This window comes from Trachurus japonicus, chromosome 15 (assembly GCF_045865225.1).
Source record: "Trachurus japonicus isolate A0001 chromosome 15, Traja_1.0".
Lineage (NCBI taxonomy): Eukaryota > Metazoa > Chordata > Actinopteri > Carangiformes > Carangidae > Trachurus > Trachurus japonicus.
In genome coordinates, this window is record NC_140921.1 from 1,483,048 (window position 1) to 1,510,874 (window position 27,827).

A 27,827-nucleotide genomic window follows, 5' to 3' on the forward strand; every position below is an offset into this window, starting at 1 on the left:
ATGACTTTAGGACTATAGTCATGTCAGTCCTTAACAGCACTCAAGAGTCAATCCTCAAATAGTGTAGTACGGTGTGGTCATGCAATTGCTACACATATTAGATTTTTAGTCAATTGATGAAAACATTTATAGTGAGTTCACACACAAGACATGTACTGTCACTGTATTATTGTGCCTGTAGTTGAAATAATACATTTCTCATACTAAGCAGCTGAACCCAATATGGTGCTTATGTTCTACAACTCATGCAAAATGGCAAAAACAACTTTTTTTTTGGTCTCGGTCTCGGTCTCGGTCTCGAGCTGAACTGGTCTTGGTCTTGACTTGGTCTGTCTTGGTCTTGGTCTTGGTAGTGTCTTGGTCTTGATACTGTCTGGTCTTGGTAGTGTCTTGGTCTCGGTTTAGGCGGTCTTGACTACAAGTCTAACACCTTCACACTGCTCCATGAACCGGTAACACACTCCTGTGATCTCCTCAGCAGCTGTAGTGACGTCTACTTTCCTCCACCAGGTGGAGCTGTCCTCACACTGGAACTAGAGAAGGTTGAACTTCCTGTCTCCTTCATTAGAACAATCCCTGTTTGTTCCACACTCCGTGTTGTGTTGTTGTTGTGTTGTCCTGTTTGTTTCTCTGAGTTGTTCCTCAGTCAGTGTAAAGGTCAGAGGTCAGAGGTTGTTGTTGTTGTTATGATGCTGTGTAAAGACCTTTGAGACAAACTGTTACCAATACAAATAAACCTGCCCTGCCTGTCAGTGGATTACCTGAGCTCACCTGTGTGTGTGTGTGTGTGTGTGTGTGTGTGTGTGAGTGAGAGAGAGAGAGTCAGTAGTTTCAACAGCTGATAATAGAAGATGATTCATGTTCATGACGTTAAAGAGACAGGTCGATGAAGGTTTAACCAGAAATGAAGCAGAAAGTGTGTGGCCCAATTCCAATCCGACCCCTCACGCACTCACTGACTTAGAGGCGCGTTCACGGGAAGTCCGTGAGTGTGTGAGGGCTGTTCCATTGTCAGATCACCAAGTCAGTGAGTCAGTGAATGAGCCCTTACTGCCCCCCTACCGTAAGTCAGCACCGATGCTGACTTTGGGTAGGGGAATTACCCACAGTTCATAGCGTTGTGAAGTCAAACCATAACACATGGGGTGCCGTCGGAACGCAAGTGTTAAAAAAAAAAGAAATTAACACAAGTAGTCAGAGAGAGCTCCGCCAGTCTCTTTATTGTTAATGGACAGGAGCCAAAAAAAAAGGAATAAATAAAAAGAAAAGAAGAAGTTAACTGTCAGTATTAACGTGCAGTTTGTGATTATTGATGATGATTTGATCAGATCTGATCCAGGAATATTTTGTTTTGAGTCCGCCTCCCTCTCACACCTTGTGCGTATTGAAAGTACAGTAAATTTATCGGTCCAAGGGTGGAGTTAAAAACATTTTGTTGTCAAGGTAACGTGTCGTGAGAGTGGGTAAGTGCTGTTCCATTCATGTTTACAGCATCTGGACCCTCACAGACTCTCACACTCTGTCACTTAGAGCTGACGTCACTTTAGTCAGTGAGGGTTCAGGGCTTGAGTCTTTAGGGAACGGATTGGAATTGGGGGTGTGTGTGTGTTTCCTTCCACAACCATATATGGTCATCAACACGCAGCAGCTGACTGACACTGTTGGATATAAAAGATGCTGAGGATCAGAGACTCTCTACATCCATCATGGCTGGAAGAGCAGAGAGGTTCTCTAAGGAAGAGGTTGATGAGCTCCTGACACAGTTGGAGCAGGGGAAAGACTGGCAGCAGGTGACTGATGCTGTTAATAAGGAGGGAGGACATGGAAGGGAGTGTGAAAAAGTGAAGCGAAAGTGGTATCATTTAAAGTATCCAGTATTGAGAAAAGTGGATGATAATCGGCTTCTAACTCCACGTGATCAACGGGTTATCAAGCTAATCAGACCTCAAGAGCAGGAAGGAGACGCAGCCCAGGATGAAGGTAAGACTCTGGTTCTTCTCTTTATTGCAGCTGTGTAGTGAAACAGATGTTAACATCACAGTGTGGGTCTGAGTACCTTTAAATCAGCTGAGTCACTTTACAACAAAGCCCTGAAAATATCTGACAAAAAGCCGTCATCATACCACACCTGTAATATTCTCCGTAAACATGACTTGCTGAGTTTCAGTCACCTAGAATTTAAACGAGCCTGTCTGGTGTACAAAACTCTACACAACCACTTATAGCTCCTTTAAAAAGCATCTGAAGAACTGGTTACTATTAAACCAGACCTGTACACATTATTAGTAACTATTAGCTGAATTTATTATTGACATAACCAATTAGTTAAAATAGTAAGTCGAGGGATGTAGTCATTATTATTAGTAGCAATTATTATTATCAGTATAGTTTATTAGTCTAAAAATCAGGGCAAAGTAATTAACATCACTAGTCTAATTATTAATAACAAAGCTCTTATCAGATACACCAATCACTGGGAGATATAACTTACTAACTTGTATTATTATCACCATAGCTTTTGTATTATTATAGCTTACTAGAATGTGTACAGGAAATAGGTATTTTTGGGTGAGTGTGTGCATGGCATGCTTAACACTGGAGAGTGCAGACATGATGACGTGCAATATCTGAAAATGTTATGTCGTTTTGGCTATAATACATGTAAATAATACAGGTACAATGCATATAACAACGGTGTACTTAGGAATTACATAACTGAATGTGTATTTTGACTGATATTGAAACATGTTTACCACATGACTAATGCACTTTACTGTGATCCAGACTATTGCACTTAACGGTACAATGTACTGCTATATGCATTATTAAAGACTGATTGCACTTTGTTAATGTTTGTACTCGAGGCATGTCCGGACTTCACCAGATGTATCTACTGAATGTACTGTTCTCTTGTTTTAAGAATGTGATTTTGTATCTGTTTCTATATTGTGTTTTTATTTGTATCTGCTAGGGACAACAGATGGAAATGAGCCAATGGCTACAATCCAGTGTGTTTACATTATAGTCCAGTCATTTTATGAGAAAAGGTTAAACAAATTGCAACAGAAGCAAACTCAACTGATTTTGTATCCTCAACATGTCCTGAGTGAGGGAAAAAAAGCCCCGAAGAATCCCAGTAGGGGAAAGTTTAGAAAAACACCCAAACATATCCCATTTATACGCATATAAAACATTTTTTTCACGTGAATAGGGTAAAAATTTTAACCTTTAGATATCTCCATGGAAATTACTGAGTTGATTACTTACATTAAGACAAACAAAAAATGTATTACAAGTTTTTAGAAATTATTTGTTAACATGAGCACATTTGCATAAATTTGCATACATTTGCATAAATTCCACCGTTTTGACGACACATGTATATATGAAGTTGCTGTGGTGGTACCGGCATGAAAATTGGAATGACTTGACTCCATCGGTCAACCGACAAGTTGACCACTTTAAATTTCAAGATGACTGCAATTTTTCAAGACAGCCACATCCTTAGTAGAGCAGGTATGACATGAGCCAACAGTGCATAATCCAATTACGTATGGCTAATTTGCATATATACAACACCTGATCTAAACATTGGGTAGAGCAGGTGAAAATGTCTTGTTCAATCTTGTTAACATATTACAGTTAAAAAACTTAAGGAATGGAACCAATTTAGGCCCATGAGCATTAATAGAGACGGAGCATGTCATACCTGCTCTACTAAGGATGTGGCTGTCTTGAAAAATTGCAGTCATCTTGAAATTTAAAGTGGTTTCTCGTCGGTTGACCGATGGAGTCAATTCATTCCAATTTTCATGCCGGTACCACCACAGCAACTTCATATATACATGTACCGTCAAAACGGTACATGTATATATACAATATAAATTAAAATTACGGTACAAATTTATGCAGATTTATGCAAATTTGCTCATGTTAACAAATAATTTCTAAAAACTTGTAATACATTTTTTGTTTGTCTTAATGTAAGTAATCAACTCAGTAATTTTCATGGAGATATCTAAAGGTTAAAAATTTTACCCTATTCACGTGAAAAATATTTTTTATATGCGTATAAATGGGCTATATTTAGGTGTTTTTCGAAACTTTCCCCTAATGGGATTCTTCGGGGCTTTTTTTCCCTCACTCAGGACATGCTGAGGATACAAAATCGGTTGAGTTTGCTTCTGTTGCAATTTGTTTAACGTTGACCCCTTTTTTGGCCTAAAATTACTGGACTATTACTGTATTGCATACGGTGATGTCCATTAACTTGCACTGCCCCTCCCAAATAAAACACATTGAATTGAATTGACTGTGCTGTCTGATCCAACAGGGTGTAAGGGAAACAAGGGTCCTGATGATGATGATACTGATGATGATGAGGATGATCCTGGTGGGTAAAAAGTCACTTCTTTTTTATTTATTTTTATTTCCAATAAATTAACAAAAAGGATACAACAACAAAAATATCCATCCTGAAACAATATCGATGATGGGGTGACTCGTACAGTTTCTTTCTTTCTTCTTTTTTTGTTTAAACAATATATAAGACAAACAAGGAAACAAAAGTCACTTCTAACTAAACGTTACACCAGCACAGTAGGGATGTAACGATACACAAAAATCACGGTTCGATACGTAGCCTACCTCGGTTTTGAGGCCTCGGTTCATTTTTTCGGTACAGTAAGAGAACCAAATGCGAAACATAAATTTGCTTGTTGTTTACTAGGAATTTTTCTTAACCAAATTTACATGTTTTAGTCAAATGTAATTATTTTACTCACCTACTAATGTTATGTTGTAGCCGGTACATTGTCCCTGACACAGTGCGTAGTGTCAACACAGCAGCGACATGCGCCTGCTCTTGGCACATCTGCAGCAGATCCACAGCTGCTGGAGCTCGTGCGCAACACAGACAGACAGACAGAGAGAGACACAGACAGACGTAGGGACGGACGGACAGAGGGACAGGCAGACAGACAGAGAGGAGATAGGAGCCACAGCCCCCACCTCCACTCCTCCTACAAGCAGGAAGGGTCTTCAAGCCTCTTGTTTTCTCGCTAGCGGTAGCATTAGCATTAGCGGTAGCCATGATGTAAATGGGCTGCACGTGTAGCTGCAGGCGGACTGTAAACACACACAACTTCTGTACCGAAAACTCACCCGTGAACCGAACGCCCCGTACCAAATCGGTTCAATACAAATATATTGTTACACCCCTACAGCACAGTGCTAAATGTGATGAACAGATTATTAAAGCTGTACAGAAAAGAAAATTGAATTTGAGCCCACTGTGGGTCCTAACATTAGTGTAATAACTCATCTACCAGACGATGTAGGCCAAACTTTGTGCAAAATTCTATTTTTGAGTAAATCCAGAATAAAAGTGTGTATTTTTTTTTCCGTATTGGATAATGCAGGCGCACGGATTATACGTCAGCCTTTACATGATTCACCAGCCACTGATATTGGACCTGTCATCCGTCAATCAAACGTCTGAGACACACACACACACACACACGGAGCTCGGTCTCGCCCCAAATTTTGAATGTCCCGCCCGCTCGATAACGACCAATCAGATTAGTTTTCCTTACTCGGGTAAACTCGTGTTGCAGCTTGTGACAACTCGGCGCGACAAACAGGACAAACGGACATTTCTGTACACCTTTAAAGTGATGAGTGAAACCTGAATCTCACTAAAAGCTCCTGTTATAAACTGACTGTGTTTAACCTTGAGGTTGTGTTTTCCTCTTTGTGATCCGTCTCGACAGAGAGTGAAGACGAGGAGCTCCAGCTGGTCCTGGAAAAGGTGAAGATCAGTAATAAGATTCTGTTTAGGAAACAGAAACTGGACAAAACTATGTGGACTCCTCACTGTCAAATCTTTGACAAGCAAGAAGATCAATTTGCTTACACTTTTTTGGTTAATATCTGACACTGTGTGTTTTCCAGAATCTCCTTATCAAGACATTTTATTGGCTGGTGACCAGTCCAGGTTATGTCCAAGCAGAGAACAAGACAGGTTATCTGCTGTCATCACTAACTGTGACTGAACAGGAGAAGCAGCTGATTGCGAAAGCCACAGTTCGTCAAGGGAGGAATCAGTTAAGGTAAGAAGACACATGAATTAAAACAAAGCTACGGTGGCCCTGACAGCTCAGTGCTCTGCAGCTTCAGAAAACACAGATAGACGAGCACTTTCAACACAGCTGTTCATGTCAGCATTTAGAAAATGCCAAATGACTTTAATTTCTTTAATTTTTTGTTTACTTTAATTAAACTTTAATTTCAAATTAATGTGTTTGATGTCTATCTGCATGAATTTTCTAAAGCTGCAGTGCACTCAAAAAAGAGTACAAACTGAAACAATAGAAATCAAGAAACTGAAGCTTCTCAGCTTCTCAGAAACTTCCTGAACATTTCAGAACTGTCTGTCTCATTGTGGGTTTCTGTGTAACAGGTCGAAGTATTTCGACAAGCGGATCAATACCAACAACTTTGGTCAGGTGTTGGCTGCTGTCAGGCGGGATTCTTATCCTCCATCTTTGTTCAGAAAGCTGCTTGGCCTGGACATCGCATGGGGCGCTAAAGTAAGTTGTGGGTAATAAGTGATTATTCAAATGGAAGGCATCTTTATTTCTAAGAATGCATTCATTAAGACTGTGTGGTATGTCCCTCCCCTCTCCCCACAGCCTATTCAATGGGGAATTCGCAATAAACCAAAGGCAAAGCAACAATATACGGAGCGCTACGGTGTCCAGATCCAAGAGAGTGGGCTGTTCCTGTCACACAGTGGTCTGCTTTGTGCCTCTCCAGATGGGACAGTAGCACCTGACTGCATTGTACAAGTGAAATGTCCGTGGTCAGTCCAATCCATGACTGTCCTGCAGGCAGCACGGACAAAGAGCGACTTCTTTCTGGAGGTGGAGGATGAAAAGAAAGGTTCCCTGAAACTAAAAGAAGGTCATGACTACTGGCATCAGATCCAGGGCAACCTACATCTGACTGAGGCTGAAACCTGCCTCCTAGTTGTGTGGACTGTGAAGGACCTTCACGTCCAGACGGTGGCCAAAGACACAGAATGGGAAGTTAACTTGGCCATTCTGGAAACATTCTATAGAGAAAAGTTCCTACCACACATTTTGTCACATCCAGAGTTGTTAATGTAACTTCTGAGTAAAAGTATCCGCCCCCAGAAGCACAGTCACCATATAGAGGCTGTGGCCAATTGGTCTGAAACAAGGACCTGAGACATCATGGGCTTTTTGGGTTTAGGTTAGAGTTATTATATCTTTAGATTATTAGTTTGATTCATGTAGTTGGGTTAGTTGTTAAAGTGTAAGTAAGTTGACAGTCCTTGTAGGAGAATAAAAGTGCAAATCATATCACCTCATGTTCTTGGTAGGGCGCCATTAGGATTGCAAAACCCAGGACACCCGATATTTGAACCAGGTTACCATGACCCGTACAGGCGCAGAACAAGTTGACATCAACATCAGGAAAGCCAGGAAATATTGGGAAATGCACCCCCCACCCTCCCCCCTGTTTAATCAGGATGAGACCAGTACACCCAATACACACACACAGCCTGGGTTTGGTATAAAAAGACATGTCACTCTTTGTAATGTTGGAAGATATGTCGAGCCTACGCTGGTTACGGGGCCGTGTTGGAATAAAGAGATCCCCATCTGACACCTGTGTCTCGACCATCTGATTCCTCTTTTTGTTTCACCTCTTTCTCTCCTGTTTTGTTTTGTCTGCTTGGTCGTCCTTGGTGTTTGTGTTACTCTGTTTTGACTGGTCTGATCAGCCAGTGTGTATGTGTCCTTTGTTTCAGTTAGGTCTGTTTTGTCTTTCATTAGTTCAATTAATTTGCTGTATAGTTTGAATTCTTAAGTACAGTTCTGTTAAAGCAGAAGTAAGTGATATATTTGTGTTAATATAAGTCTTAAATAGTTATATCTTCCGACAGCAATCACTTACATAGAGTGTTTGGACTGAAACACGGGTCTGTCAGTCCCTCTGCTCTGCTCTGAGCCCAGGAGAAAACATTTATCGTATCCTACAGTTTTTATCCAATGAGGAGAGAGAACGGCATGCAGGGCTGTGTGTGCAGCCAAGGGACGCCGTGAATGTGGCGACGTAGGGACGAGGACTGTTATGGTGCGTTCAAGGAAACTCGTAGACTCGTGTTTTTCCGTCCTGTGAAGTTGTATCAGTTTGATCTGGTACGAGTTCACGGGTCAGAAGTTACGAGTGGCCGTTATAGTGACTTTCACAGGTAAAACAGGTCGGAAAAACACGAGTGGGTTGCCTGAAACGCTACAAAGTCGTAAGTTGTGACTTGAAGCTGTAATTTACGATTTCAAAAGCCTGCCTCGAACGCAGCATTAGCGAAAACGACCGGATCGCTTACTTCTGCTTTAAGTCGACCTATTTTTGGGCCCTAACTTTTCTTGTATCATTGTTGAACGTGTTGAATCTGAAACTTCGTTTGAAGTTATTTAGTTAACTACTTCTCCAAAGTCAGTGACACACACAATTACTCCACCAGGGGGCGCTCCACTGACTACAGGCTCTGCCGATTTAAGAGCTGTATGGGAAAGTTTTCTTTTCTTTACTCAGCAGCTGTCTTGTGGAATGGCCTTCCTTTAAACCTTAAAACTGTTAGCTCCTCCTACTTTCTTTTTAAGTCCTCAATAAAAGAAATGGTTAGCCAACCGATAAATTAAAACAAAAGAGCTGTGAAGCACTAGATTATTGTATTGTTTGTTTGTGTGTCTGTTAAATGTTTTGTTGCTTCTGTTTGGGACCTAATCCCTTATTTTATCTATTTAGGGCCCGAGCAGCGACTGCAAGTCGCCCAGCGAAAGCCCTATTGAAATGGCGCTGTTTATTATTATTATTCCCACGATTCTTAAATCCCTGATTTCGCCCCTTTCCCAAACTGGAAAAGTTGTCTACTTTTGCATGTCCCTCCGGCCGGATCCGAAATACTATATTTTTGGGTGGTCACACATGGTCGACGCAAAATGGCGAAAGAGCGCCCCCTACAAACTTTCAATTTGCCCTCGCCTATGGGGTTAGTTTGTCGTAGGCTAACGAATTTTGTACACGCATTTATCATACCCAGATGCCCAAAAAAGTCTCTTAACGTCATGGTAAAATCTCAACAGGAAGTCGGCCATTTTGATTTTAATTTTCTATTTTTTGCCATTTTTGGCCATTTCCACTACTTAAATTGGAACGAACTCGTCCTCGGGATTTCACTCGATCGGCTTCAATTTTTTTTTCCAGCATCAAAACCCCATGGTGACCTTATCTTGTGCTCCGCAGGTGTGTAGGTCATAGGGCGTGGCTGCTATGGCTCAATGTACTTTGGCGACTGTTTCGATGCTCGCCATGTACATACGAATGGCGCTCACGCCCACATACTTTATCGTAGCTACTTCAAACTTGCTGGACATGACGATGGCTCCGCCCTGAACGTCCCGATATGTTAACTACCCACCGTGCTCATAGCGCCCCCCGGTGGTAACAGGAAGTGACCAGTTTTTACATTAACGTGTACTGATTCCACATAGTTGACCCCATTAACTTCATTCTACTTCTAAAACATGCAGAACTAGTTGGTGAAGCTACATTATGAACGCTGTGAAGCTACGAGTAATGGCGTCCATGTGGCGTCATGGCGACTAATGATCCCTCGCCAACAAAATATGTTTGGCTTTTTGATGGCTTTAATTAACTCGTATCATCATGAAATTTGATACACAGGTCCAGGGTGGAGACCTCTTCCATCTGATAGGGGTGTCGCTCATGTCGCCCCCGATTTCTTCGAAACTTCACATGTGTGATGAGGGACTGACCCTGAACACACCTGCATGCATCCCATTACTGCCCCCTGGTGGATGAACCATTAACTGCTCATAACTACCTCATGCTTTGTCCGATTCACTCCAAACTTCACATGTGTGATGAGGGGCCGCCCCTGAACGCACCCACCCACAACTGCTTAGCGCCACCTGGTGGATGAACGAAACATTGCAGCCTCGACATGCCTCAGGCCCCGCGGTGGCATGGGGAAGCGAGGGCCCGTCATCGCCGCTTGCGGCTTTAATAATGATATTATTTTCTTTAAATGGCTGTCATGCCCATTTTTATGCGGATGACACAATTATATATATATTATATGTATTGCAGATTCTGTTTAGACAGCCGTCAACAATTTGCAAACTGCTTGTAATGCCTTCCAGGAATCTTTAATAAAACATAAACTACTTCTTAATACAAATAAGACAAAATACATGGTGTTTACCCGAGCCAAAAACTTTGAACGCAATAGTGTGCATCTATACACCAAATCTGGCTCCGAAATTGAAAAAGTTGCACAGTATAAATATCTTGGCATCTGGTTAGATCAGGATCTCTCATTCAAATTCCAAATTAATGAACTTATCTCAAAGTTGTGAAAGAAAATTGGCTTTCTGTACAGAAACAAATTTTCTTTTCCAGTGTCTTCAAGAAAAGTAATAATTGAAGCAGTATTTATGTCTGTCATGGATTATGGTGATGTAATCTATAGACATGCTGCTGCCTCAACCTTGAAGCGCCTAGATTCAGTCTATCATTCAGCGCTTAGATTTATTACTGGTGATGTAGTATACATCATACAAGTATGATACCCACCACTGTGTTTTGCATGAAAAAGTTGGCTGGCCCTCTCTTGAGGAAAGACGCAAGAAGCACTGGCTCATATATTTTCAAGGCCCTTTTAGGCAAATTACCACCGCATATTTTAAATTTGTTAGAATGGAACTCAGGCACTTACATGACCCGTTCAACTGAATTGCTGCTACTTAAAGTTCCTCCAGTCTGTACAGGTATTGGTGAAACTGCCTTTTGTTATGACGCACCTAGCTCTTGGAACGCACTGCAGCACATCCTGAAATTAGACACGCTCCCTTCACTCACAAAAATAGATCAAATTGTAACTCGTCAAACACTGTGTTGTGGTCAAGACCCAGACCAAACCAAAGCAAGACCATCACTGTCTCCAGTCCCAGTCCTCATAATAACCATGTGTCTTGATATTTACATTATTCCTCCTCAGCTACAAAGAAAAGATGATTTGTTCTAAAATCTAAACCATGTTGACTGGTCTGGAGCAAAAAAGAGTATTGAGTATAGAAAGTATAGACCTTGAAAATGTGGTGTTAATGCAACACTAGTATTAACCTAATAGATAAAAACTCCTTTAAAAGGTGAGTTTGGAGGAGGGGTTTAAAGATGTGAGGTGTGTGTAGTCTCTGCTGGATGTGGGCAGAACTGAGTTTGGAGTTGTTTCAGTGACAGTTGAACCAACAACTTTGACCACGTCTGTATTTAAATATAGATAAAGCTACGGGAGCTGCTGTTAATGTTCATGTTGACATCAGAAACATGGGTTTGATTGTCTGACAGTGTTAAACAGGAGAGTTGTGTTTAGCTTAGTGGGTATATTTCAGTCTTACAATAAACAAAGTATGACACAAAGTAAAGTACATCCTCTGGACAACATTCTGGAAGCGTGCTAGTATTTACTTTATACGTCATTTAAAAGTTTTATCGTCCACAAGATCATTGAATTTTAAGGTTTGTAGGTTTATGAAAACACTGTAGACTGGTTCAGAGCCTGTAGTGACGTGTGGTACTCTGTTTTATACACACAGAGCAGAAGAAAACTACAGGAGTGTATGTGTTCCATCACACACACCTTCACACTGCTTCATGAACCAATGAACACACTCCTGTGATCACTCTTATTTCGACAGCAGCTGTAGTGACGTCTACTTTCCTCCACCAGGTGGAGCTGTCATCACACAGGAAACAATGATATAGATAGATAGATAGATAGATAGATAGATAGATAGATAGATAGATAGATAGATAGATAGATAGATAGATAGATAGATAGATAGATAGATAGATAGATAGATAGATAGATAGATAGATAGGATGGATGGAAGATTAAAGATGGATGGGTGGATGGATGGATGGATGGATAGATAGATAGATAGATCTATCCATTCAGATGTGTTAACTGTTCTCACAGAATCTGTCACATACACAACAATAAAAACATCATTATACATTGTTAAAAATAAAGAAATAATGACTAATAACTGGAGGTAAGACCGGCTTAAGACAAGACTTAAAGACAACGGCCAGCTGTTGGTGGGTTGATGCAGCTGTGGTTGGTGTGGGGGTGGGCGTAGGGGTGGCAGAGAAGGTGTGGGCACCTGAGCTGAACCGATTAAAAAACGTGTTGAGCTCATTTGCTCTCTCCACACTTCCCTCAGCCGTTCCTGCAGCAGTTTCTTTGCACCCGGTCCCACACCTCCCTCATGTTGTTCAGCTTCAGCAAACAATTATTTTTCTCCCGATTAATCTGAGTATTTTTTTGATTAGTCGATTAGTTTAACGATTAATTTTTTGACTAATCTAACGATTATTTTTTGGTTGACGATTAGTCATTTACAAAAAAACACATCTGAACACTTCTCTTATTTAAATTCTTCAGATACTCTTTCTGGTGTGCATTCCTCTTCATAATCTTTTTTTTTGGAGGGGAAAAACGGTGGCACATCAGTTTGCTTTAACCTTTATATCTGAAACGGACACTTTTGTCCAATGTAGTACATGTGTCGGTAAAAAGTTGCAGGGCACAAAGGTTAACCTGGAGAATAGACAGATAAAGCAGAGTGCACACTCTCACTCCCCTCAGCCGTTCCTGCAGCAGTTTCTTTGCACCCGGTCCCACACCTCCCTCATGTTGTTCAGCTTCCCCTCCAGTTTCTGTTTGTAGGCCTCCTTAGCCTCCCTGAAGCAGGCTTTCAGTTCTTTCTGCACTCTCCTCTGGGTTTCTTTTTCCTATTGAGAACCACGGTTTGTTGTTGGCACAGCAACATCAGTTGCTACAAAAGTGTGTGTGTGTGTGTGTGTGTGTGTGTGTGTGTGTGTGTGTGTGTGTGTGTGTGTGTGTGTGTGTGTGTGTGTGTGTGTGTGTGTGTGTGTGTGTAAAAAGATGATACAGGTTCATTACACACAAACACACCCCTCTTCAACCATATATGGTCATTAACATTCATCAGCTGACTGACACTGACGGATATAAAAGATGCTGAGGATCAGAGACTCTCCACATTCATCATGGCTGGAAGAGAGGAGATGTTCTCTGAGGGAGAGGTTGTTCTCGGACTTCAAGAGCAGGAAGGCGATGCAGACCAGGATGAAGGTAAGACTCTGCTTCTTCTGTTTTTTGCTCCTGCTCTGGCTGGTTCTAGTGCTGCTGCTGCTGCTGCTGCTGCTGATGATGATGATAATGATGAGGCTCTCACCAAGTCCTTGGGTAAAAAGTCACTTGTACCAAAACAAGACACCAGCACAGTGATGAACAGATATTAAAGTGAAACCTGTATCTCACCAAAAGTTCCTTTTTTAAACTGACTGTGTTTTAACCTTGAGGTTGTGTTGTCATCTTTGTGCTCTGTCTTGGCAGAGAGTGAAGACGAAGAGCTCCAGCTGATCTGGGAACAGGTGAATATCAGTAATAAGATTCTGTTTAGAGCTTTTATTTGAATAAATGTGGCCAAAACTTTGTTGATTTCTTACTGTCAAATCTTTGACATACAAGAAAATCAATTTGCTTACACTTTTTTTTGTAAATATCTGCTGTCATCACTTACTGTGACCTATCAGGACAGGCAGCAGATTGAGGAAGCCACAGCTGGACAAGCGACGAATGAATCATCGTAAGAAAACAAAGCTAAGGTTTAGCTTCAGGAAACACATGCAGATAGACAAGCACTTTCAACACAAATAAAGATTGAAATGTCATTATAGCAATTTATGGTCAAATTGATGAGTTTTGTGTCTATCTGAATGTGTTTACTAAAGCTGCAGTGCACACAAACAGAGTACAAACTGAAACAATACAAACCCAAGTAACTGAAACTGCTCAACTCAGAAACTCCCAGAACATTTCAGAACCGTCTGTTTTATTGTGGGTTTCTGTTTAACAGAGGGGCGTATCGTGGCAAACGAATCAGAACCAGCAACTTTGGTTTGGTGTTGGCTGCTGTCGGACGGGGTCGTTATCCTCAATCCTTGTTCAAAAAGCTGCTTGGCCTGTACAGGGCATCGGGCTCTGAAGTAAGTTGTGGATGTGATAAGTGATTATTAAAATGGAAAGCATCCCTAGCTTTATTTCTAAGAATGCATTCATTAAGACTGTGTGGTATGTCTCTCCCCTCTCCCCACAGCCTTGTCAATGGGGAATTAACAATAAATCAACGGCAAAGCAGCAATATATGGAGCGCTACAGTATCACTATCCAAGACACTAGGCTGGTCCTGTCACACAGTGGTCTGCTTTGTGCCTCTCCAGATGGGAGAATATCCCCTGATTGCATTGTACAAGTGGTATGTCCGTGGTCAGCCAGATTCATGACGGTCCTGGAGGCAGCACGGACAAACAAAAAGTTTTATCTGAAGGTGGATGAAGGGACTGGTGTCCTGACACTAAAAGAAGATCATCCCTACTGGCATCAGATCCAGGGCAACCTACATCTGACTGAGGCTGACACCTGCCTCCTAGTTGTGTGGACTCCTCAGGACCTTGTCGTCCTGACGGTGACCAAAGACCCAGAATGGGCTGTTAACTTGGGCATTCTGGAAACATTCTATAGAGAAAAGTTCCTACCCTACATGTTGCAAAATCAGCACTTGTTAGTGTAACTGCTGAGTAAAAGGATCTGCTTCCAGAAGCACAGCCACAATATACAGTAGAGGCTGTGGCCAATTGGTCTAAACCAAGCACTTAGTGCATCATGGGGTTTTTGGGTTTAGGTTAGAGTTATTATATCTTTAGATTATTAGTTTGATTTATTTAGTTGGGTTAGTTGTTAAAGTGTAAGTAATTTGACAGTCCTTGTTTAGTCTGTAATGTAGTTGGTAGTCCTTGGTGTTTGTGTTTGGACTGGTCTGATCAGCCAGTGTATATATACACAATATATTAGGTCTGTTTCGTCTTTAATTAGTCTGAGGGTGTTTGTGTCTTTTTAGTTAATTTACCATATTAAGTACAATTCTGTTAAGTCAACCTTTTTATGGGCCTCAACTTTTCTTGTATCTTTGTTGAAATATTTTCTTTCTGCAAAACCATTTATTGGGTAAATAAAATCTGTTTTATGGGAAATCACATGTGTTTCCTCCTTGTCTACCAGCTCAGTCCATCACACTCACATTTTAATCAAAACCAACAGGTATAAAGTAAATAATTTACAGTAAAAGAATACATATTAAAGTACAAGTGTCTCTTACTGTGTGAGAACTCAACACAAATAACAAGCTTATAAACTACAACCCATTATAAACAATAGAATGAGAGTTTTTCAAACTCCTGATTTAATTTCAGTAAATGTTGAAATTATCCAATATCTCACCAATATTCAATAAACTGAAAACAGATGAGTGTACATGACATGATCAGTTCATTCAGTTTCATGTTTGTAGGTTTGTTGACTCACACATACTGTAAGAACCCTGTTAATGGTTTTTCCTGAACTGGTGTTGGGTCTGGTCCAAAATGCAAAACATTTTCTGCCTCTGAACACAACACTCCACATGTGCACTGGGGAATGGTTGGTTAGGTAATCACTCCATTGGGAGCCACACCAATGGGAGCCTTTAGTGTTGTGTGTCCTCTGTACTGACTGCAAAAACAACTGTGAGTGTCAAGCCTCTCTGTGTTACAGGACACTGTAAACATCTGTTGTCATGTCTGAGTTAGGGTTGACCTCTGCCCCTTTACTGTACGAAAGGAGGACAGACAGTAGTTTTATTACACATCACGATCCAATTGACTTGCTGCTCCTGGGTTCTATTTTAGAAAGTATTGCATCCAGTTTCATTGTTTTGCTGACGATGTGCAAATTATTCTGCCACTAAAAGAAGAAGCTCTGGTCCTACTGGAATGCCTGCAAGAAGTCCAATCATGGATGCAACAGAACTTCCTTAACAGTACGGCACATTGTCCTCCTATTGCCACTCCTCTGCCAGGGACTTTGGAGTTATTTTGGATAGGCAAGGCAAGGCAATTTTATTTGTATAGCCCGTTTTTACCACCAGTTTGTCTCAAGGGGCTTTACATGGCATCGTAACAACATCCTCTGCCCTTAGACCCTCACATCAATAGTAATTTTAAATTTGACAGGCATATTAACTCTGTAGTCCTGGTGAGCTTCTTCCACCTCGACTGCTTTGCGAAGGCTCGAAAAAGTCTTCATTACGTCTCGTTTGGACCGCTGTAACTCCCTCTTTGCTGGTATTGACATGTTTTTAATGAGCAGATTGCAGGTTGTGCAAAATGCTGCTGTCCGCCTGTTGATAGGGAGAAGTGACAGCACCACATAACCCCTATTCTCCACCCTTTACGCTGGCTTCCTGTCAGTTTTAGAATTCATTTAAAATGTTTACTTATTGTTTTTAAGTGCCTGAATGTTCTTGACACCCCCTTTCTCTCTGATCTTCTTTGTCCCTACCCTACCCCTTGAACACTGCAGGTCTGCTAACCAGCTGCTCCTAACTGTGCCCAGATAACTACAACCAGAGGAGACAGAGCCTTCTCTCTGGTAGCCCCAACACTGTGGAACCGCCTACCTCTGCAGATTAGGACTGCACTAACGCTTGAGCATTTTTAAGTCTTTATTAAAAACACATCTCTTTTCCTTGGCATTTTAGTTAGGTATTCACCTCTGTTTTATTGTTTTATTGCATGTTTTTACTGTACATTACCTGTGTCCTATTTATTTTTATCGTATGAGATGTTTTACTTGTGTGTTTATGTTGTACAGTACTTTTGTCAGCTTGGGTTGTATGTATTGTAATCGTAGTGATCCGCTGTCTTTTTGCCCTGTCACAGAACTGTTTTGTAAACAGTAAAATCAGCCCTCCCTCGCAGGTAGACTCGTCTGTTCTCCATGACATCACTCTTCACCTCTCTGTCTCCATTGGTTCTAATGCAGCTGTGTGTGTTGCCTTCAGGGACACTACAGCTCCAGTCTGTCTGCAGGCGCCACCTGCTGGTCAACATGTGCAGCTGCTTCTTGCAGTTAGTTAGTTTGATAGATAGATAGATAGATAGATAGATAGATAGATAGATAGATAGATAGATAGATAGATAGATAGATAGATAGATAGATAGATAGATAGATAGATAGATAGATAGATAGATAGATAGTACTTTATTAATCCCTTGGGAGGTTACCCTCAGGGAAATTGAGGTTCCAGCAAGCAGCACAGCACCGATCATACAGTAAAAAGGCACAGATAGATATAAGAATATAAAATATAAAGTGCAGTCAGGGCTAAAACAACAGTAATAAATACATATAAAGATGCTGCTGCTCACTAACTGCTCCCTGTGTGTGTGTGTGTGTGAAGGTCAAGGTCACGTTTATTTATAGAGCACCACAAAAACAACCTTAGTTGACTTTGCATAAAATAAATAGCAATAAAATACAATGATACAGTTTCAGCAAGAGGCCCTATAGTGCCACGAAGGCACGAAGCGGATAGAGAGAGAGAGAGAGAGACAGTTTCAGCAAGGACAGACATAAACACAGATACATTCAACACACAAAACAACTTTCACCTCACACAGGTCTGAAGGCCTGGGAGAAAAAACAAGTTTTAAGATTTTAGGATTTAAAAACCTCCAGAGTCTCTGACGACTGGATATGCAGCGGTGAACTGTTCCTCAGCAAACTCTTCATCGCCTCTAGTCTTTAGCATTTAGGCCCATCCAGGTTTTAGTTGATTTGCAGACCTCTGAGCTCTGATTGGTCTGTCACCATGTATGAGTTCAGCTACGTACACAGGGGCCATACTGCTCAAAAATGTAAAAACAAACACCAGGATCTTAAAATCAACTCTGAACCAGGGTTACATGCTGTCATTCCGACATCCCACCACTCCGACATCCCACCATCTGAAGTCTCAGCGTTCTGTACTATCTGCAGACGTCACACTGAGCCGTGTCAACCTGCATACGAGTTACAATGATCCCACCTCCAAATGAAGACCCTTCTCCAAGTCACTAGGAGAGAGCGATGGTTTTACCTTGGCCAGAAGCCTCAGCTGGGAAAAAACACACGTTTGACTAACCAATTTGCCTCTCACATTTAAACTCACTGTCAAACATGACACCAAGGCTCTTAATGACAGGGCAGTGTTTTGAACTCAGGGAGGGGGGCAAAGCAGCTGAAACTGTGTGTTTGTCATCATGTGTTGTTCCACAGCAGCTGTAGTGATGTCTACTTTCATCCACCAGGTGGAGCTGTTGTCACACAAGAACTTGAGAAGCCGAACACACAAGCAGCAGCTGACTGACACAGATGGATGTAAAAGATCCTGAGGATCAGAGACTCTCTACGTTCATCATGGCAGGAAGAGCAGAGAGGTTCTCTAAGAAAGAGGTTGATGAGCTCCTGACACAGTTGGAGCAGGGGAAAGACTGGCAGCAGGTGACTGATGCTGTTAATAAGGAGGGAGGACATGGAAGGGAGTGTGAAAAAGTGACGCGAAAGTGGTATCATTTAAAGTATCTGGCATTGAGAAAAGTTAGTGATGTTAAGCCTTTAACTCATCCTAACCCTAACCCTTCTGAGCAACAAACAGGAGAATAGGAAGACAAGACCTTTGACCTTATAATGTTCATTTTGCACCAGTTGAGGATTGAACCCACAATTTGGAGGTTTGCAGTAACACCACCATCAGGACTCCAGCTGAGGACATCTGGCATTTTGATCTGTCATCATTATCATCTTCACCAGGTCTCGATCTCACAATCTCTGACACCAAGAACCAGCTCCTAACTCACTGAGCTACTTGGCCGGAGCTGACAACTGGCGTGTAGCTTCATTTATCGACTCAAGGAGTCACTGTCCAGGCAGCTGTTGTTAAGGCAGATTTCAAAAATGGTCAAAATGTCAGAAATTCTGTTATCTGAATAAAAATCTGATCAAACATAAATAAATAAAACATTTTTAAAAAAAAATCTGTTTTTGAGGTCATATTCTGATATGTTTTTGTCAAACATCATCTACACCACCCACCTCTAGAATTTGTACATATTGTTTCACAAAGACTGTAAAGTGTGTTCTTAAAGCGATACACCAACATTTTTTTTCGTGTCTTACCTCACTCCCGAGTCGATGACCAGCAGATAGACACCATCCTTTCGACTGTGCGTGCAGTAACAAATGCAAAATTGTCCTGAAAAAAATTAAATAAGTCTATATAAGGAGCTTCGAGAAGCTTCCGCTACAAAACAAGCTTGAAATATAGACTTATTTAATTTTTTTGGGGACAATTTCGCATTTCGGGGCTTCAATACAAGACGGACATTACATACGAGCAGCATGGAGGTATTTGGATGTTTTTTGGTGTGTCTTTTTTTTTTACGAAGACAGTTGGTATCCATTTGCAACCGTCATATGGACATGCACTGCTATGCCGAGACCCCCTGTAACTCAGAGAAGCCACGGAGGACTCTGAAACTTCTCCCAGCCCTTAGTCCACATGAGGGGGAGGAGATAATGAGTGAATGAAATTTCAATTTTGGGTGAACTATCCCTTTTAACCCTCCTTTCTTCCCCCGCATGAGAGCACTCTGGGCGGGCGGAGCATCCGACGTGAGACGAGGCTCAACTTCAGCAGTCGCAAGTTGATCCCCTCCCCCTTGCCTCTTCTGAGACACACACACACACACACACACACACACACACACCTACACACCTACACACACACACAGAGTTAGAACCTTCTGTCAAAAATGTGATGACGTCGCATAAATTTAATCATAAAAAATAATACCTTAAAAATTACACCATCCTTTGGTTACATAAGTAATTACAGTATATAAGCACTAACAAAGCGGTATTGAACTGAATGTGGTTGTGTCTGAATAAAAAATCATATAGTACTGAAGCGTAGGGGCCCTGCTCTCTTTGTCCTTTGTAGAGCTGGGCTCTGGAAAAAGCTGTGGAAACATGAGTGTGTATATGAAGACTGTACTGCAGCGACGACGTCAGAGCCCCGCGGTGCAAAAAGTGGGAAAAACCATATGGGATTGATTATTGCATCGAGGGTTTCAAAGCTGGCCTCTGGAAATTTGTAAAGATGGCTGGTGAAGCAAAGGCCACCTGTTAAAATAAAATATAAAATGACCATTCAGCTATTTTGTGCCATGACAAGCGTTTTGAAGGTATAAATATGGATCTCGACGGCGTGTGTAACAGTTTTCTGCAAGCAAAGCTCGACTGATGGCGTGCGTCTGCTGCTGCGTCTGCTGCGAGTAAGTATGATTTTACTTTATTTAGAGAGGACAGTGCTTAGTGGCTATAGGGGAGAGTGGGGTAAGATGAGCCAGTGGGTAAGTTGACCCACCCCTTGTTTCTAGGAAACTATAGGAAAAAGTTAGCATGTGACCAAATATTATGGAGGCAGGCATCATTTCATGGAGTCTGTGAAGATTAGAACCACGTGAGTAAAGTGGTTTAACATTTATGACCAAAAAAAATCATTTTTCACTCTTGAGAGTGAATTTTGTCGATCATAAGTTTCATGAGAAATGTGTTTAGACCAAAAGAGATGATTGTAAATGTGTTTTATACATGGGTTGTGGTATCTATGAGCTACAACATGAGGTAGTAAACCTAGCATGAAACTGCACCATTTTAGCTGTGGGAGCGATAAACCCAAGCTAAGGTAGCTGTGGGGTAAGTTGAGCCACCTATCCTATACACTTAATGAATGTATTTTGGCTGTATATGTCCAAATGATTAAATCAAGATTCTGTATGTTTGTGATTACAGTAAGTATGTTCCTATAAACAGGAAAAGTTGTTTATAGTGAGGCCAAACTTTACTTTCAAAGAAAAATATCTGGGATTCTTCCCAAGATGCCACGTAATTACAAAACTCCCCAAATCTCAGAGAGTTGGTGGCTCAGCAGGAAGTCCCTGCAGTTTGGGTTCACCTGTAGCCTGGACAGATGAAATATTAAGTAAAGGGGGAGGTAGGAGATGGATGGAAGGAAAGAAGGGGGGGGGGGTTGATCAATTTACCCCACTCCTATCCTCCACCACTTTTTTTGAACATGCTATATTTTAAAAACAGTTATATTTACACTCATTCTGTTAGCAACAAAACTATAATTGTCTTGATGTAGTGATCCTGAATACAAAAAGTGGCTCAACTTACCCCACTCTCCCCTACTGTTTAGTGTTAAAGATGATTAAAATGTTCATTTTCTTGCTAGCCAGGAGATACCTGCTGAAGAGGAGGTGGAGGTGATGCCAGAATTTACACGGCCTATGACTGAGGGTGGGTCTCCGTCTATTAATCATGATCACCAGAGAATCGATGTAGATCTTCCACCTGCAATGATTGATAATCAGCAGGTTGAAGTAGTGCAGGAGTTTAAATATTTAGGAACTTTTTTTGACTGCAATTTGAGCTTTACTTTTAACACTGAATATATTTGAAGAGTTCATTTGCAAAAGGAGATAAGTGCCATTTTGAAAAAAATGAGCGGAGGCTTTGTAATTATTCTTTGCTAATTATTCTTTTCAATAAAACTTTATTTTTTTGAGATATGTCTGTTTTGTTACATCTCAAAGTCACTCAACTTTGGTTTGACTGATATCACCTTATGTAAATAAAAAATAAAAAATGAAGATTCTGGATTTTTTTTAAAAACGGAGTTATCTGCTTTTGCAAATTAACTCTTCATTTTTAAAAAGCCAATGCAGCACTTGCACCTTATTAGAAAATTGAACTCTTTTTCATGAGAGTAAGAATGTTTTCGATTTGGTCTAAAGAGCAGATCCCAGTCACCCCCTGGCCAATAAATTTCAAAAACTCCCCTCAGGAAGACCCTTTCAGAGAGTATAAACAAATACAGGTGTTACCAAGGATACTAATTAAGGCTCCATTCCATTTAGTGTACCAGAGCGTTTTCTAATGAGCCACACCTGTCTTTGTTTATACTCTCTGAAAAGGTCTATAGAGCTGCCAAAACTACGAGAAATACTTTTAAGTAATCATTCATACCGCATGCAATCACAATATTAAATTCATAAATGCATTTCAGGACACTTTGGAGCTATGTACATCACCTCTTTACTTTTTTACTTTTTTACTCTTTTATTCTTTTACTCTTTTGCTATGCTATTTATTGTGTGTTACTGTATTGTATTTTATGTGGTTTTGTGTGTATTGTAAGTGGTGAAGCCAAAGACAAATTTCCACATTGTGGACAATAAAGATATTGAATTGAATTAAAGACTGATGTTTGTACTCGAGGCATGTCCGGACTTCACCAGATGTATCTACTGAATGTACTGTTCTCTTGTTTTAAGAATGTGATTATATGTTGTGTGTTTATTTGTATCTAGGGGACGTCTATCTGCTAGGGACAACAGATGGAAATGAGCCAATGGCTACAATCCAGAGTGTTTACATTACTGTATTGCATACAGTGATGTCTATTAACTTGCACTGCCCCTCCCAAATAAAACACATTGAATTGAATTGACTGTGCTGTCTGATCCAACAGGGTGTAAGGGAAACAAGGGTCCTGATGATGATGATACTGATGATACTAATGATGATCCTGGTGGGTAAAAAGTCACTTCTAGCTAAACATGACACCACCACAGTGATAAATGTGATGGACAGATTATTAAAGGAATAGTAGCATTTTTTTAAAGTGGGGTTGTATGATCTCCAAATAGCCCCCAAGTACTTTAATTGCAGTAGAAGACTCTCTGCACTCCTCCCGTTAGCAACGCCAGCCCATAATAGCCCTGCCCAGAGATTTACAACATACATTGTTGTGAACAGACCCAAAGAAACGGCCTATTTTCACGGCCTAAAAGAGGTTTTACCTGAAAAAAAAACACAGTTCCATTGTTCGCTATAATATAATTATTATATATTCATATTATATATTCAGGTAAAACCTCTTTTAGGCCGTGAAAATAGGCCGTTTCTTTGGGTCCATTCACAACACTGTATGTTGTAAATCTCTGGGCAGGGCTATTATGGGCTGGCGTTGCTAACGGGAGGAGTGCAGAGAGTCTTCTACTGCAATTAAAGTACTTAGGGGCTATTTGTAGATCATACAACCACACTTTTAAAAAAATGCTACTTTCCCTTTAAAGGTGTACAGAAATGGCTGTTTGTCCTGTTTGTCGCGCCGAGTTGTCACGAGCTGCAACACGAGTTTACCCGGGTAAGGAAAACAAATTTGATTGGTCGTTATCGAGCGGGCGGGATATTCAAAGCTTGGGGCGAGACCGAGCTCCGTGTGTGTGTGTGTGTGTGTGTGTGTGTGTCTCAGACGTTTGAATGACGGATGACGGATCCAATATCAGTGGCTGGTGAATCGTGTACAGGCTGACGTATAATCGCCTGCATTATCCAATACGAAAAAAAAAAATACACACTTTCATCCCGGATTTACTCAAAAATAGAATTTTGCACAAAGTTTGGCCTACATCGTCTGATAGATGAGTTATTACACTAATGTTATGATCCAGAGTGGGCTCAAATTCAGTTTTCTTTTCTGTACACCTTTAAAGCGATGAGTGAAACCTGGATCTCACCAAAAGCTCCTGTTATAAACTGACTGTGTTTAACCTTGAGGTTGTGTTTTCCTCTTTGTGATCCGTCTCGACAGAGAGTGAAGACGAGGAGCTCCAGCTGGACCTGGAAAAGGTGAAGATCAGTAATAAGATTCTGTTTTAGTAAACAGAAACCGGTCAAAACTCTGTGGACTCCTCACTGTCAAATCTTTGACATACAAGAAGATCACTTTTTTTTTGTAAATATCTGACACTGTGTGTTTACCTTTAAATCCAGAATCTCCGTATCAAGACATTTTCTTGGCTGGTGACCAGTCCAGGTTATGACCAAGCAGAGGACAAGACAGCTTATCTGCTGTCATCACTAACTGTGACTGAACAGGAGAAGCAGCTGATTGCGAAAGCCACAGTTCGACAAACGAGGAATCAGTTAAGGTAAGAAGACACATGAATTAAAACAAAGCTACGGTGGCCCTGACAGCTCAGTGCTCTGCAGCTTCAGAAAACACAGATAGACAAGCACTTTCAACACAGCTGTTCATGTCAGCATTTAGAAAATGCCAAATGAGCATGTACCATGTGTAGTGTGGAAAAGTAAGTTCAAGTTCAAGTTCAAGTTTAACTTTATTATCCTCAAAGAGGAAATTCATATGGTCATTGCACGGCCCATGTCAGATAGATAAAAAAAATAGTTAAAATAAATACAAACATACATAGGCTACAAGCGTTTAAAAAACAAAACAAAACATAGAAATACATACAGGCATACAGGTCAGTTCACATTATCTGCTGTTGAGCATTCTAATTGCTGTTGGCACGAAGGATTTGCTGTATCTCACAGTCCTGATTTTTTGCTGGAGGATTCTGCCCCTTCTCTGCACTATGGAGGTATTTGGATGTTTTTTGGTGTGTCTTTTTGGACGAAGAAAGTTGGTATCCATTCACAATCATTATATGGACAAATACTGCTGCGCGGAGCCCCCGTAACTCAGAGAAGGAACGGAGGACTCTGAAAATTCTCACAACTCTTAGTTGACATGAGGGTGAATAGATAATGAGTGAAATTTGAATTTTGGGTGAACTATCCCTTTAACTACATTTGTCAATAAAAGTTTGTATACCTGATTTTTAAATTCAGCAGCTACTGAGCGAAGCCTGGCCGTGTTAGTGTGTTGCAATGAGCCGGCAGAGGGACAGAGAGAGCAGAACCTAAATAACCTCCCCAGGTGAGGACCCCATTACACATGTAAAGCAATGCCTAAATAAATAAAAACTGAATTATGATTATATCAAATTGATGTGTTTGGTATCTATTTGAATGTGTTTACTAAAGCTGCAGTGCACTCAAAACAAAGTACAAACTGAAATTATATAAACCAAGTAACTGAAACCAGGGCCGTTGTATAGGGGAGAAAGGTGATGATAACTCTAGGGGCCCAGCGCCAGGGGGGCCCATAAAAAACCCCAGTAGTCTAATCTTTGTATGACTGATTTATTCTGCGTAAGACCCTGACTAATACTCATAGTACACTGTAAAAACTCAACATCTTTCCAAGAATATTTGTCTTATTTCTTGTCCAAATGTCTCATTTCTAGTCAAAGCTAATCTGTACCTAAAAATTAACTTGTTTTTAGATAATTTTCACTTGTTTCAAACAAATTTTCACTTTCACATCTGCCAGTGAAAACATGTTTTTTGTGCTTGTAATAAGGAAGAAAAACTTGTTCCACTATCAGATTTTTTCTACTTATTCAAAGTGAAAATCTGCTTGAAAGAAGTAAAAAGTGTCTAAAAACAAGCTACTTTTAATATGTGTCTTATTTTAAGTAGAATGAGATTTGTTTTGACTAGAAATAAGACGAATATTCTTGCTAATATACTTGAGTTTTTGCAGTGTAATGCTGCATTAGCATCAAAACAAAGTAGGCTAAATAAAAAATGATAATACATACGTAGTCTAAGAAAAAAAACTGGAAAAGTTAGGGGGAGGGGCCCACTTTAGTATTCTTTAAGGGGGCCCAGAACTCCTAGCAACGGCCCTAACTGAAACTACTCAACTTCTCAGAAACGTACTGAACATTTCAGAAACGTCCGTCTCATTGTGGGTTTCTGTTTAACAGGTCGAAGTATTTCGACAAGCGAATCAATACCAACAACTTTGGTCAGGTGTTGGCTGCTGTCAGGCGGGATTCTTATCCTCCATCCTTGTTCAAAAAGCTGCTTGGCCTGGACATCGCATGGGGCGCTAAAGTAAGTTGTGGGTAAGAAGTGATTATTCAAATGGAAGGCATCTTTATTTCTAAGAATGCATTCATTAAGACTGTGTGGTATGTCTCTCCCCTCTCCCCACAGCCTATTCAATGGGGAATTCGCAATAAGCCAAAGGCAAAGCAGCAATATACGGAGCGCTACGGTGTCCAGATCCAGGAGAGTGGGCTGTTCCTGTCACACAGTGGTCTGCTTTGTGCTTCTCCAGATGGGACAGTAGCACCTGACTGCATTGTACAAGTGAAATGTCCGTGGTCAGTCCAATCCATGACTGTCCTGCAGGCAGCAAAGACAAAGAAAGGCTTCTTTCTGGAGGTGGAGGATGAAAAGAAAGGTTCCCTGAAACTAAAAGAAGACCATTACTACTGGCATCAGATCCAGGGCAACCTACATCTGACTGAGGCTGAAACCTGCCTCCTAGTTGTGTGGACTGTGAAGGACCTTCACGTCCAGACGGTGGCCAAAGACACAGAATGGGAAGTTAACTTGGCCATTCTGGAAAGATTTTATAGAGAAAAGTTCCTACCACACATTTTATCACATCCAGAGTTGTTAGTGTAACTGCTGAGTAAAAGTATCTGCCCCCAGAAGCACAGTCAGTCACCATACAGAGGCTGTGAACCAAGCTAGAGTTAGAGTAATTGTATCTTTAGATGTATTAGTTTGATTCATTTAGTTGGGTTAGTTGTAGTGTAAGTCATTTGACAGTCCTTGTTTAGCATGGACGGCTCTACACAGGGGCTAGGGGGGGCTATAGCCCTGTTAAAAATATGTGAAGCCCCATAAGCCCCTCAAGAATTTCATTTTATATTTTAATACATGTATATATTAAGTTAAAAGTAATTTCTAGCATTTCATTTCATATTTTAATATATATTTTAAGTTAAAAAACAATAAAAAGTTCATGAGTTCCAATCAAATCCCCGCTTGCCTGTTTGTGCTGCGCCTGTGCCCCATTGATTAGTGTAGCCTACCCTATGTGTGTGTGTGTGTGTGTGTGAGGGGACGGGGGCGTCTTTTGTTTATACTCACCGTGGATACTCGCACGTTAGGCTAAGGCTAGCTAGCTTACAGTCCGCTGCAATATGGATCGTTTTGTCATCAAGAAAAAAGAGTGATAGAAGAAAATGAAAACCAAGACCCAGTCTCCCAGAGGGACAAAGAAAAAGAGGGAGATTAGAAATATGAATCTGCTGTGAAAGTGTAGTGGAAAAGCGCCAATAGGCTACAAAGTGCAGCTGCAATGAGAAGTGCCAGGACTTGCAGCTGCACTTTGTAGCCTGTTGGCGCTTTTCCACTACACTTTCACAGCACGGCACGGCACGGCTCGGTAAAGGTGCTCTTCCACTACTGTAAAGCACATTGAGTTGCCTTGGTATGAAATGCGCTATATAAATAAAGATGGGGAGCATACGTCAGTCCGACTGCCCAAAAGTCCGATGGCTCATTTCTCCGACTACCCATTCTACAGTGTTAAGGTTAGGTTTAGGGTAAGGTTGAGGGTCAGGGCCACTTAAGTCGGAGAAGTGGGAGTTCGGACTAATGGACGCAAAAATAAAGAAATGTATGGTCGGAGAAATGGGTAGTCGGACGGACGTCATGCGCCCAATAAAGATGCCTTGCCTTACAGCTGAGTTCTTTAGTGCCTCCTCAGCGGGGGCAGGGTCGGCACGGGGGTGATCGTGGAGGCGATCGCGGGGCAGCATTGTCCGTCTGCAGCTCGTTAACAGACCACGGTGTGGGTTTACACACAGCAACATTTAACTCAGGTGAAGGAACAACAACAGTCTCGTACAGATCAGCTGTTGCCGCTGTGTTTTTGAAAATTTCCGGATTTGATTCTCATGTCGGACGTCGCACTTACACT

General features: G+C 41.1%; 1 protein-coding gene across 3 annotated transcripts; it reads left to right on the top strand.

Annotated features, from left to right (window-relative positions):
- The first annotated feature begins 1,682 nt into the window (after window positions 1-1,682).
- LOC146972966 (uncharacterized) lies at window positions 1,683-26,573 on the top strand. 3 transcript variants are annotated; one of them, XM_085799170.1, is made up of 6 exons: window positions 1,683-1,980; window positions 4,334-4,393; window positions 23,787-23,824; window positions 23,969-24,126; window positions 25,813-25,942; window positions 26,045-26,573. In XM_085799170.1, exons 1-6 carry the CDS (start codon window positions 1,707-1,709, stop codon window positions 26,519-26,521), a joined length of 1,137 nt encoding a protein of 378 aa, XP_085655296.1. In that variant the 5' UTR covers window positions 1,683-1,706; the 3' UTR covers window positions 26,522-26,573. The 3 variants fall into 3 exon arrangements, with proteins under 3 accessions (XP_085655296.1, XP_085655295.1, XP_085655297.1); XM_085799169.1 differs by lacking the exon at window positions 23,787-23,824 and adding an exon at window positions 13,541-13,578 and having other exon boundaries at window positions 1,689-1,980; XM_085799171.1 differs by lacking the exons at window positions 23,787-23,824; window positions 23,969-24,126; window positions 25,813-25,942; window positions 26,045-26,573 and adding exons at window positions 5,772-5,809; window positions 5,953-6,110; window positions 6,461-6,590; window positions 6,693-7,692 and having other exon boundaries at window positions 1,690-1,980.
- The last annotated feature ends 1,254 nt before the right edge of the window (window positions 26,574-27,827 follow it).

Bases quoted from the DNA above. Each gene is read 5' to 3' on its own strand.
- LOC146972966 (XM_085799170.1), top strand. From the start codon at position 1,707: ATGGCTGGAAGAGCAGAGAGGTTCTCTAAGGAAGAGGTTGATGAGCTC. The intron at 1,981-4,333 runs GTAAGACTCTGG...CTGATCCAACAG, and splicing joins AGACGCAGCCCAGGATGAAG to GGTGTAAGGGAAACAAGGGT. The intron at 24,127-25,812 runs GTAAGAAGACAC...TCTGTTTAACAG, and splicing joins CAAACGAGGAATCAGTTAAG to GTCGAAGTATTTCGACAAGC.